Source organism: Salminus brasiliensis, chromosome 5 (assembly GCF_030463535.1).
Source record: "Salminus brasiliensis chromosome 5, fSalBra1.hap2, whole genome shotgun sequence".
NCBI classification, from domain to species: domain Eukaryota; kingdom Metazoa; phylum Chordata; class Actinopteri; order Characiformes; family Bryconidae; genus Salminus; species Salminus brasiliensis.
The window spans coordinates 7,314,726-7,328,712 of NC_132882.1; the positions used below are offsets into that span (position 1 = coordinate 7,314,726).

The following is a 13,987-nucleotide window of genomic DNA, read 5'->3' on the forward strand; positions in this document are numbered from 1 at the left end:
GCGATTTGTCCTACAAAGCATGTAATACTGATAAATGACACTTTTGCTGTTCCACACCTGGCTAGTGCGCCCCCAAGAGGTGGAAACTTCACTTCTGCTGAGTCTATTATGTAGCAGCGGCCACAACCTTCCAAGTGTTAACGCCCGTCAGTTTCAGCAGCGACATACCAAACAGAGAAGCCCTTTCACTGGTTCCACTCTCTTCTGTTCACCAGCCAAAAAGCCCTGCCTCCATACACTCATTATAGACCCCCCCCCTCCCCCCAACACACACACACACAGAGAGAGAGAGAGAGAGAGAGAGAGAGAGAGAGAGAGAGAGAGAGAGAGAGAGAGAGAGAGAGAGAGAGAGAGAGATAGTGAGGGTGGATGCACCTCTAATGGTCTTCCCAGAGGAAGTTCCTTTTCTGTGCTTTCTGCACTACAGAAGGTGGAGACAAACATTTTTCTGCATTTGCAGGGATGCGCTGTATGTTGACTTTCTGAATCGCTGGAATTAAGGCTGAGCGTCAGCATCCCACAGGTGGGACTGTACTTGTAAGGAGATTAAGGTTTTCATGAGGAACTTCCGGAAAAATGGTTCCACATTATGTTTATGCCAATTTAATGCTAATGAAAAAAAAATCTTAATTTTGTATAAACACTAATTTATTATATATATTTACATTTACGGCATTTAGCAGAAGCTCTTATCCAGAGCGACTTACAAAAGTTCTTTGCTATTTACCCAAGAAAGACTTCAGCTAGTTAGAATAGACTAATAGTTCAAAGATACCTCTAAGCTTTAGACATTACTAAACACTGAATGATTATAACGTAAGGTTGTGTCTTAACAGCTCCTCCCTATCTATTGTTTCTCCCATTCTTGAAGAGCTTTGATTCAGACCAGTAAACACAACCAACCAGTGACTCTGTGCTGGTCACTTCTTCTAGTTCGCAGTTCTCAGGGTAGTCAGACTCCACCTGACTGAGCCCTGAGGAAGAAATGAGCCCCATGAGATCTAACGCCACCCTGGCTTTAAGAACCAGAGACAGCTTTTTTGTTCCGTTTCCCTAAAAATTAGGGTTGCGCTGATCCGGTAGTAGTATCGGATATCGGTCCCAATACTTACAAAATTAGCTGGGTCGGGTATCAGATAATTAGTCTGATCAAAGGGACCGATTCATTTTTACGCACCGCCGGTATTCCAGCTCGTCTTCCATATAAGGAGAACCGAGTAGGGAGGAGCTGCCAGCTCCTCTTTAGTCTCACAGACTTGAAATTTCAGAATAAAAGTCCTGAGCCCAGACAACAAAGAAACTGGGTTCCTTTATATCAGTGTTCATGTCTTATAGTTTGTTTGTAGGGTTAGTAAAGTAATGCTCACATCAACCCTGATGCCTTTCATCTTCTCTAGATGGTCAGGCATATGATTTATAAACTTAGCAATGGTATTGGATCAGTATCGATTCATGTATCGGTATCTGTATTGGAACAGAAACCGATGGATCGGTGCATCCCTGCTAAAATGACATCTAAGTGAACCTTGCGCAAGATTCTTAACATCGGACAGCAAGTACACTCCCAGAGAGACGACCAACTACTCGACACACACACACACACACACACACACACACACACACACACACACACACACACACACACACACACACACACACACACACACACACACACAGCAAATCTCCAAAACCGTATATTATTTATTTTTAACCACTAATACCAGTATAACCAAGTTTTAAAGACGTGAGCCTCAGTCACACAGACAGTCACAGACCGTCACAGCCAAACAAACACCTAAACCAATGATTATCTAGGCTAAGGACTACCAATCCCAGACCTGGGGACCCCAGGCCACGCCCATTATTGCTCTTCCCCCTCATCAAGCACAGCTGACTCATCTCCTTAGGTGATTAACAAGCTCTATGGGGCAGGTGTGTGTGTGTGAGTCCAGAAAACGCTGTCGAAGGTGGAACACTTATAAGGTCACCGGGACTAACTCTGGGACCCCTAATCTAGGCCGTCACAAACCATTTAGCACAAGCAGGACTTTCTAGAACTTTCCTACTCCTAAGATTCACATTGGCTCCAGTCCACCCCCCCAAACATCATCTGCACACAGCTGGACTTACAATGACGACAAGAACCATCCCCCCCACCTACAGCAAGATTTCCCTTGCACAAGATCGTGGCTCACTGTAGGATTTTTTTCTTGGTTTAAAGCCAAAAACAGTTCAGTTGCTCAAAAGCAAAAGACCAAAGCCTTTTCAGTTCTGCTGGAAATTCTGATCTTTAGTAATCCAGAGATTGCGCCAACCACGCTGCAGCAATGCACGCAGCCCAAAGACAAACCCGGGGAGATGTTACACTACTGTCATTTCTGTAGACAGAGGGCGGTTTCTGAGAGAGAGAGAGACACAGAGAGACACACAGAGAGACACAGAGAGACACACAGAGAGAGAGAGAGACACAGAGAGACAGACACAGAGAGAGAGAGAGACAGACACAGAGAGACAGACACAGAGAGAGAGAGAGACAGACACAGAGACAGAGAGACAGACACAGAGACAGACACAGAGACAGAGAGACAGACACAGAGACAGAGAGACAGACACAGAGACAGACACAGAGAGACAGACACAGAGAGAGAGAGACAGACACAGAGACAGACACAGAGACAGAGAGACAGACACAGAGACAGAGAGACAGACACAGAGACAGACACAGAGAGACAGACAGACACAGAGAGAGAGACACAGAGAGACAGACACAGAGAGAGAGACAGACAGACAGAGAGAGAGACAGAGAGAGAGACAGAGAGAGAGACAGAGAGAGAGACAGAGAGAGACAGAGAGAGAGAGACAGAGAGAGAGAGACAGACAGACAGACAGACAGACAGACAGACAGACAGACAGACAGACAGAGAGAGAGAGAGAGAGAGAGAGAGAGAGAGAGAGAGAGAGAGAGAGAGAGAGAGAGAGAGAGACAGACAGACAGACAGACAGACAGACAGACAGACAGACAGACAGACAGACGATCTGTATTAGAGAATGACTTTTCAAAGCAGCTCCATCAGCTGTGCAGGGTTAACGGCTGTACACAGAGGCCAGCTGCTAGCCTGAGCACACCTGCAAGTCAGGAAAGAAAAGGCACGGTCAAGAAAACAGTGAAGAGTTGCCAAAAGATGACCCCGCTGACCCACGTATACACACACACACACACACACACACACACACACACACACACACACACACACACACACACACACACACACACGAAAGTTATTCAGGCAGTTTTCACCATTTCTTTGGAGGCTTGCGACAGCATCTTTCTTACATCTGCTTTAGGTGGTTTCACACTGGCCCAAACACATCAAATTATACGCATGTTTATATTGGTCCGAAATAAACGAAATAAAAACAGTTACTGTAATGTTTGGCTTAATTTATTCACAAAAGCTTCCCCAAGAAGCAGAGGACGAACAAAAACCCCCAAAAAATCCCCCCCCCCAAAAAAAAACACAAAAAACCCCACAAAAACACCCACCTTACGAATTATCTTAAGATAGAAACGTTCGTTTAAAAGAAGGTCCCCAACTTAACTCTAAACAATAAGATCTTATTTGCTTAGGAAGGTCGGAGAATGAGATGTGCGTCATTTCACAGCTCATCATAAATATCTCAGCATATTTTTCATTTTGCATTCTTCAGTTAAATCCAAGCAAAATAAGAGAAAGACTGATTCAAACGAAGGGATCAAAAATGAATAATAATAAAAAATATTTAGTAAACAAGAGGTAGAAGTGACAGTAAATAAAATAGATCAACAGGAAATTCTCATTTACTCAGAATTATAGGAGAGCTGTGGCACGAAGCCGGAAAGCCATTATTTTGCTTATGTAGAAACTAACCCCACTAGGTCCAATCTCCATTTAATCCAGTTAACAGACTTTATTTCTGGTCTACTTAACTTTCTGGACTCTTACAGTCTAAGAAGAGTTTAAGGCGGTCATAAGATCTAACGTAACGTAGAGTTAGAATTTTTCATATAAAGAAAAGTTGATTAAATTCTTAAGAATTTCATCTTTCAAGTTAAAATCAGCCCCTACAGAAGAAACATGACTCAACACTTTGGAAACCTGACCCCAGCGCATTGCACAATTACACCAATCAGCCATAAGATTAACACCACCAACATTGAGCAGATCCCCCTAGTGCCGCCAAAACAACATTGACCATTCGAGACATGGACTGCCCAAGGCTTCTGAAGGTATCCTGTGGTATCTGCCACCAACCCGTTAGCAGCAGGTCAGCAAGTCCTGCAGCAGGGCCTCCATAGAGCACGGTAGTGAGCCTCTGGTTCTCATGACCCTTTTGCTGGTACAGACCAGAAAGATCCCACCTGACCTGTCCGATTTGCCGGTTTTAGTGATGTTCTGACCCGGTCGTCTAGCTATCACAGTTTGGTTCTTATCAAAGTGGCTCAGATTCTTTTGCTGGTCCATTTTTATTCTGCTTTAAACACCATCATCACCTTCAAGAACTCACTGTTCACTTGCTGCCCAATAGATCCACCCGTTGACCGATGAACCCTCTGTAGATGAAGATTATCAGGTGTTATCCATTTTACCTGTCGGTGGTACTAATGTTATGGCAGATTGGTGTATTATTGGTATAAATATGCCCACCCTCTCAAACTCATTACAGTAGTAATAATCATAACCTTACTCAAGCCAGTACCCTGCTTCACTATTATGTAACTGCTCTAACAGGAGCGGCATGGGGGTCCACCAGGACTTCCGTATTCTCGAGCTGTTAGTGTCGACAAACTGCTAGGACAGAGACAATGAGGCTCCGAGACTAAAATTGTGTGGACCATCATACAAACCATGCTCCCTCCAACAGCAAACCAAACCAGGACCAAAGTCCAGTTGTTTGATGCCGATCTACTGGTGTGAACACCCCATTCCCACTCAAACTGGTAGCAATCAAAGCAAGACCTACAAGCTTGAAATTTCGAGTAACACTACAGGGACTAGACAATGGGTGCAAGTTAATGCAGCTGAAAGCGAAAATACAGAATAATGTTTTGGATTTACTGCTTCCTTTTCTTATCTGTCTATTTTCTGTGAATTGTGCTACAAATGTCCTCTAGATGGATAATATAAAATATATTAAATTATATATTAAAATAGATTTTAAATGATATATATTAAAATATAATAAATAGTTATGAACACACTGACTGACGCCCAAAACACTGCTTTACAATAGATTTGAGGCCTAAAGCGCATTTCACCAACCACCAAAATAAAGAACACCGAATCCACGATTCTCTACAAGCAGCATTTCACCTCCAAATGATTGATAATTAAACAATATGAAATAGAGTATCTTCTTACAGGGAATTCTTCTTATTATTATTATGATGATGATGATGATGATGATGATGAAGACCATTCACTACTTTTTATAAAAAGACATCACACTTTATTCCTCCTCAGATCTGATCAGTTTAACATTCACACATTCTCTTTGAGCTACTTTCACACTGAATGTTTTTATACTTGTCTGATATTTATCATATTTAACTTCCTTATTAATCTTCCCCAATCCTCCAGTACGAATACTCCTAGATTTGTGTCTAGTCAGTTTACTGGGTTACAGGTCATGCGTTTAGCAGAAGCTCTTATCCAGAGCGACTTTAAATAGACTTTTTTTAATTTATTTTTATTTATTTTTTTAAAGATCCTCCAAGTTTAGACTCCACTAAACAAAGGTCAATATGAAGACCACTGTTCTCTACTCTTCACCCAAGTACTCTCTGAAGAGGAGGGTCTTCAGTCTGGGCTTGAGGACAGCGAGCGTTGGACACTTCGGTGCAGGACAGAAAAAAGTCTGGAGGCTTGTCTCCCGTGGATTTTGAGGGATGGTGGGTCGAGCCGAGCCGTACTTGAAGCTGGAAGGGCTCTTGGTGCAGATCAGCTTTTGACCATCGCCATCAAGTACGGATTTGTGAACCAACACGAATTCCTCATACATTATATGTCCAAAACTTTGTGGACACCTCATATATATCCAATCCTTTCTTAAGCTGGGTTGGGGAGCTTGGGATGAGGTGGGGATGGTGATCATCCAACATCTGGACCTCACTAACGTTGTTATCCTTACAGCAAAGTTTCTCCAAAATTTAGTAGAAAGTATTTTTCCTTGGACAGCAGAGACGGTTACTCCAACAAAAGCACAAATATTTAAAATAAATAAATAAATAAACAAATAAATAAATATTAAGTTGATTTCAGAAGAAACCTTGATGAAATTGTAATTGATACTGATTTAGGATGCATGTTTATAAAAATATAAATTTAAGCAGAGCAATGACCCATTCAAAAAAAAAAAACACACACACTCACACACTAAGAGAATGCAGTAGAAGACTATTCACTGCAGAAAGTAAAACATTTGATTATTTATATTAAGTAACTTAAACAGAGGAATTATAAAGACCACAGAGCCACAAACACAAAAACTAGACATTCACGACCACATGAAGAAGAGTGTCTAGCAGCGCCGTCAGCAAGTATCATCTGCAGCAAGACTGCATTTGACTCTTACCAGGAAAAGGAGAACCACTCTGCAGTCCAGCACGCTTTAATCACTTTTCTAGAGGAACCATTTCATCAAAGTAAGAAACAGAAGACGGCTCACTTCCCGCCATCTAATTTTACCCTGTGGTAAAGCCCCCCTCCCTCCCCCCCGCCCCCCCATAAACATGGCCATAGACTGCTTGACATTAAGCAGCTGAAACGGACATCTACGCAGGAACAGCAACCTCTGGAACAGCCCCCCCCACCTCCCTCTCCCCCAATGTCCAGCACGCATTAATAAATGAGGGGTAATGAGCCTTAGGCTGACGTTTCCCTGTGAAACATTAGTTTCCTGCTGACAGCACTGACATTAGCCGGAGCTCTAGAGAGAGGGCTTCCGCTCCACAGAGCTCGCTCCAGGCAGGGGAACGGGCTCAGGGGTCCAGCGAAAGCTTAGGTGAGCCAAGCATGGTCTGTTCAGAACAAGAGGTTGCTTAGCTTTACCCTCCCGCTGTGCTCTTGTGCGTTCGCTCACTCGTCTTGCCGTTGCCCCTCTCACATCTCTGCTGGTGTTAAGTTGCAGCAAGTGCAGCTACTACAGCACCAAAGGCAGCGCTCGCTCTACTGTACGCACCTGCTGTAGTTTGAGTGGGAGTCCGACACAGCTGGCGTTTAATTACTTTATCAGCGTTTATTATTTGATCTTATTTATTTTTACTATTACACATTTCAGATTCTATCCATTTGGCATTTTTATCCCCTCTGCTGATGTAACGCTGTGGGATCAATAAAGGACCATGTTCTCTTCATTCTTGGGGAAGTTTTAGTTAGCTGAACTGCAAGCATTTTATTGCTGCTTCAATGGAGGTCAATATAAAAAGATTTTATTCTACATGAAGTTGGGAGAATTTCTATTGGTCCATTCATCATGGAAATTTTATACCATGTAAAGAATAGCTGCCAAATTCAAGAAAGAAAGGGAAAAAAAAAGACACCATTATATGTTATAAATATAATATATATTTTTTTGTAACTGTATAGGTAAAGGTAGGTAAAGTTGTGGTAATTCTGGGGGAGGAGTGTAAATAAAACTACCCTCCATTTTCTTCACTACTATAAATTGCAGAAAGTTGGTAAAAAATAAAAAAAAAAAGTCTCCAAAAGTGGAGAATTTCTTAATATACCTTGTCCAAATGTTTGTGGACACCCCTTTTCATAAATGCATTCTGCGTCAGTAACTTGCACCCATTATCGACACAGATGTGCAAATGCGCACACACAGCTTGTCCAGTCCCTGTATAGAAATATTGGCAATAGAATAGGACTCTCGAGTAGACAAACATGAACCTACTGGCACCATGCTGCCTAATGCATGCCTATATTTGGCCAAAATACACAGATATCAAAATGGGTCTGTGGTAATCATTACAAGATTCACATTACGCAAAGCTTTTTTTGTGACTGTGATGATTTGGATGTATTTAGTGTTTTAAACTGATCTAATGTAAAATTCAACCATTTTTTTAAAAAAAAAAAAACTATCCTTTGAAATTTTAGATCATTTTACCACAATAAATAAATATAAATAAATAAACTGAACATTATGTTTCTCTGCAATCAGTTTAAGGCAGTTTATCGTGTAGACAGGCAATAAAGACGTAAAGGTTTTAATACACTATGGGGGAAAAAAAAAAAACTATAGTCCAGAGCAACGTACTGAAAATTTACCATTAAATCCCAGAGACGCCCATCGATCTATTTAGAGGGTCAGTTTCCATATTTGGTTGAAACCGCTGTCAACAATTAAAGCTAGATATTAAAATGTATTTTCTTATTAGTAGAAGCTCACTGCTCATTTGATGGTTATGGTTTCCAATATTTATATAATGATTATTATAATTTGAATAATCATTTTCAATAAAAATCTATACACACACACACACACACACACACACAGCACTTAACTGGAGGTGGGGATGGTGATCATCCAACATCCGGACCTCACTAACGCTGTTATCCTTAATCCTCACAGCAAAGTTTCTCCAAAATTTAGTAGAAAGTATTTTTCCTTGGACAGTAGAGACTGTTACTCCAACAAAAGCACAAATATTTAAAATAAATAAATAAATAAATAAAAATTAAGCTGATTTCAGAAGAAACCTTGATGAAATTGTAATTGATACTGATTTAGGATGCATGTTTATAAAAATATAAATTTAATGACTTATTATTTGAATAATCTTTTTCAATAAAAAATCTATACACACACACACAGCACTTAACTGGAACTTAAATAAAATGAAAATCAGAACGAATACAGTAAAATAAGTTAAAGAAACAGTGAAGTAATGAAAACAACTGAATCACGTCTTGGTCTCAAAAATAACAGTGATATTAAACCTAAAAATGCATCTTAATTCCACCACCAGTTAATGTAATAATATTAATAACTTTGCAGTCAGGACCAACCCCTGCATTTTGTACTTTCATAAAAACCAAACTTACAGAAACCTTCCTAATTTTCATTGGAAGATAACATAACGGTTTTCCTGTGGAGCGTTTCTGCCGGAGCGTAAAAAAAAAGTGCAGCTGAAATAACAAAACTGTAGTCAACGGTCACCTCGCATCACCTAGCATCACCTCGCATCACCTCGCATCACTACTTTAAAGCATATAAACGAAACGATCTCTCCTTACCTTAAAAGAAACCGAACGTAGGCCTGAAGTTCAAACAGTTAAAGTTGCAGGTCGTCTTGCAGAGAGTTCTGCCAGTAAATGCAGTGGTGTGACTGTGGAGCTCTAGTCTAGATCAAGAGGTCTTCCTGTGTGCGTTTGTGCATGTGTGCGTTTGTGCATGTGTGTGTGTGTGCGCTTTAACACTTACGACTGTGGTAAAGAAGGGCTCAGGAAATGAAAACAAACCAACAAAAAAAAAATCTGAACTACATGCAATACCACACAGCAGCCAACAGAACAGCCTCAGTATCAGCACTAAGCCTGGCTGGTTCTGCATGTATAAGCCATCATGCCTGGGCTTGTCAGAAGAGCACCACTGTGGTTGTGTAAATCAAGTGCATGTCATTACAGGCTGAACAACTTCAGGTCTTTACCTAGAGTGTCTTTGAGGTTCTTGACGATAGAGGCTTTCCTGGCGCTGTTTTTCCTCTCCACGTAGTTCGACGGCACGAAGCCGGTCTTGTTGGTAGCGTTGCGGACCCTCCACCAGGACTTGGAGTCGTCCAGGAGCCAGAGACGCTCATTCTTCTTAATGTCCAGCTCCTGGTCCTGCTGGGCCATGTAATCAAACTTGGCAATGACAATCACCTCTTCCGTCATCTTGGACTGTCTTCAACACTGCGGTGGAGGAGGTACAAAGAATCAATACATCAGAACCACGAGGTCTCACTTGAGCGCCTAGACGGATGACGGAGCTATGCACCGGCTGCCAACACATTTTTTTACCACTCTCGGAAAAACGAAGACAGTGTGTTTAAGGGGAATTACCATTTGCATTATATTTCATAAAACAAGATTTCTTCTAAATTCTTAATAAAATATTTGCTATTAAGAGCATTAATCTGCAGAAATAACAGCTGCTCAAAAACAACTGCTCAAAAATGCAAAGAAAATATTATAATAATTATAAGGCAAAGAAGTTATTATTAAAAATTGAAAACAGTACTAATATTTGAGCTTTGACAGCATTCAGAAATCACCATGGTGAAATAACCTTGACGGCCAATCACAGCTCATGTCTCGGCAGGCTCTCCACTAGTCTTTCACATTGCTGTTGGGCGACTTTACGCTATTCACAGTCTGCAGATTCAGCTGACTCAGCTTTGCTTGAGGAGACGCCTGGAATAAAACTGCTGCCGTACACGTAGAGATGCAAATTTAACCAAAAATATTAGGTGGTCGCTTAATTTTGTCCAGTGTATGTAGTGACGTCAGGCAAACCGAAACCTCAGTGGCCGCTTTTCCATGGTACCGAAGGAACCAATACAACCACAGCCATCATTAGATTCGCAACAATACGATACACGATATCTGACGAGGGCATCGTAAGCCTACACATGCAGCCAACATCAGCTGAGTGCTGGGAGAGGAAGAAGTAGTGCATTGGAAAGGGCAGGTGAAGCAACAGGTCTGCTGGTCAGACAGCCAGATCTGCACACAGAATTCAAGGTGAGAGAGTTTAGTCATTATGAACTGCTATCTGCTAGCAGGTTTAGGCTAGCCCTGTGATGCTTGTAACCAGGGGTATTAGCTAGCACGTGGGCAGCAGCCTCTGTGGTTTCCTTAACACTAGAGGCGCCACGCCGGCCTGCCCCATTATTACTCTGAAGAGCCGCCCGACTACCTGCTAGAAGCGCAGAGATGGTTTACCAACTTCTAGTGCGGTTTGACCACCGTGTCCATATACAAGGAAGCTGTTCCTCAACTGGAAAGATTAAATGCTGATGCTGGCCATGGCCATAATGGCTGACAAGCTGACCTGTTGGGTTTTAATGTCCAGGCTGAGTAGCGCTGTTGACCTGCTATGCCAAAGCAGGCTGAGTGAGCTTGTACAGTGGCATGTAACCTTTAGCATTTAAGTATTTCAAACATTCAGTTCAGTTTTTGGAATATTAATATTTGTCTTATTTGTTTATTACACCTTTGCATTATTTCCTTGGGAAGAAAAAAAAAATAAAATAAATAATAATAATAATAAAATAAAATATATTAAAAATAATAATAATATTCATTTAACTGGTTTATTTTTTGTTGTGGTATTCATGAAAATCATGGAATTTCAGCCAATGTTCTGCCATCATGACATCCCCATTAAAGGGACACAATATTGACAAAAACTGGTATTACAATATTTTGCTGTTCTGCTACCATAGTACACTAGGGACAAGATGTTATTTTAAAAATTCCTAACATTTTTAAAGAGCTATCGTCAGATGTCAATGATCCAACATGTCCGGATATTAATAACGCACTCCATGCATCCAATACTGGGGTAAAATAAATGATACTGGGCAGATGCAAACTCACATTGCTCACATTGTGAAGATCATGCTAAAAAAAAAAAAAAAAAAAAGATAGTGTGCAGCCCTAATATATGCATGTGTGCGAGTCTGAAGAGCTTTTACATTGGCAAAGAAGCTTAATAAAGTGGGGGTTCCTTAGATCTTTAAAAAGTTTAAATCTCACTTTAATCTCCATTCAAACATTCTTAATGAAGCCAAAATTAACGATCATGATCACGCAGTAACTGAGGCAACAATACACCTAATTTTCTGTACCTTTTCAGGACGGATTTGTGTCCGAAACGGGTCAAATATATTCCCATTTTATTCCAACCCAGTATCTGATCAGTGCCATCTTATGAAACAGCACAACAGAAGGAATGAGAATACATTATATGGGACTAAAGTATTGGGACACATCTCTTCAGAATTGAATTCATAGTTTTTCATAGTAATTTATTAATTACACATATACATAAAGTGGCCACTGATCCACCACTGCCCCTATTTATATTGAGGGCTTTTCGCAGACACTCTTATCCAGAGAAACTTACAAAAGTGCTTCACTGTTTCTTAGAAAATACCCTTAGCTAGTTTGTATGGTCTAGGATCCAGAAGATCCCTCTAAGCTTAGATACTACTGAATACAGAGGGCAGTATGGAGACCATAATACTCCACACTCTACACACACATACTACACTGAGCTGCCTGAATATCAAGCAAATCAAGTAAAACATGAGTGCGGACGAGGAGGGTCTTCAGTCTGCGTTTGAAGACAGCGAGAGACTCTGCTGTTCGGACACCCAGGTGGAGTTCGAGCAACCACTTCGCTGCCCAGGACGTCTTCTGTGGATCTTCAAAGATGATGGCTCAAGCCTAGCCGTACCTGAAACCCGAAGGGTTCTTGAGACCTTGGGTTGAGACCGGGTTTTGACCACTGCCATCAAATACAGATGGTACGAATGATCCATTTTTGGCTTCGTAGGCCAGCGTCAGGGTTTTGAATCTGACGCAGGCAGCAGCTATAGAAGGCCAGTGAGGAAAACGCAGCAGTGGAGTTACAAGGCTGAAACTGAAAACACTAAAGACAACCCCTGCGGCCTCATTCTGGAACGGCCTGATGGTCCACATTTAGAACGGGAGGTTATAAATCTCCTGTGGGTGTAATCTGCAAGCGTCCCAATACTTTTTCTATATAGTGTACCAAAAGGTTGAATGTATTGCGAAGGATGTGATCATATTAGGGAGCTTTCTGAGCCAGGGCTGAGTGCTGCAATGCGATTCAGTCAGTACCAGGAAAGTATTGCATTTCATGTGGTTAAATATCAAACTTCAAACCCAAGCAGTCGAAGTGGAAGGAAAAAAAACCCTCTGAGGAGAAGAACCTCCTGATGGTGTTCATGTTAAGAGCCTTAAAAGAGTGCTCTGTAAATGTCAAGGCAGCCTTCAGTCTTCACATCTCTCGCACCTCAATTTATTCTGACATTATTCTGCTCCGGCTAGGACGGCATAACCATAACACAGAGTACCTGCTGCCTTGCAGTGCCACTCATCACGGCGGGTGACGGATCCAGAATGACAATGCTGCGTTACTGAACTGCAGCAAACTGAACTGCGTACTGTCCAAAGAGGACTGCTGAAGCCCTGGGCAGAGGTCAGAGGAATTCTCTGGAGTAGAGTGGCAAAGACAGAACCACAGGGATCAGGTCAGCAAACCTGACGATCGCTGAGGATGTTCATGAGGATTAGGTCTGCAATATTTTGGTAATTTCCAAAGTTGGAAAATTTATCATGGGAATTAACGGGAATATTTAAAGCTAAAAAGGTGAGAAAGTGAAAATAATTCAATATGATACCAAAACAGTTGAACAGCAAAGCTGCTCCTCAATCCCAGGCACAGTGGGGTGGGACCACACCCCCTGCATTCACCGTTCATTCCTCCATCACCACTACTGAGAGCACAGCTTCAGTGCTATTACTGTCACTAAAAATATGAACCTCATCAAAATGTTACCACACATTTGGACCAAATGACTGCCTGAAGTCTGGTTTCAGTAGTGGTGAGTGTCAGTTTTCTAGAAATCATCTGGACATGTGTTGTACATGTGATGGAGGAATATACAGTGAATGCAGGGGGTGTGGTCTCAACAGCCCTTCAGTGTGTAATGTGCCAGAGATTGAGATCGAACTGTTTTGGTCTCATATCTAATTATTTTAGACAAGATTATGCTTCAGTATATTTGTTACCAACTATATGTAAGGTTCTCACTTTTAGCTTTTAATATTTCCATTTTATTCCCATTAATTCCAGTTAATTCCCATAATCACCCGTTTATTTCCATGGTGCATTTATTTGTATTGTTATTGTTGTGATCTAGTTCCTT

General features: G+C 41.4%; 1 protein-coding gene across 3 annotated transcripts in view; it reads right to left on the reverse strand.

The window, feature by feature from the left end:
- Positions 1-13,987, reverse strand: part of nck1b (NCK adaptor protein 1b) — a 53,574-nt gene that overhangs the window by 20,462 nt on the left and 19,125 nt on the right. For all 3 annotated transcript variants that reach the window (XM_072679331.1, XM_072679332.1, XM_072679330.1), the window contains one exon: positions 9,695-9,938. In XM_072679331.1, the coding sequence (XP_072535432.1) occupies positions 9,695-9,920 (226 nt within the window). In that variant the 5' untranslated portion in view covers positions 9,921-9,938. The remainder of the gene's footprint in view (positions 1-9,694; positions 9,939-13,987) is intronic.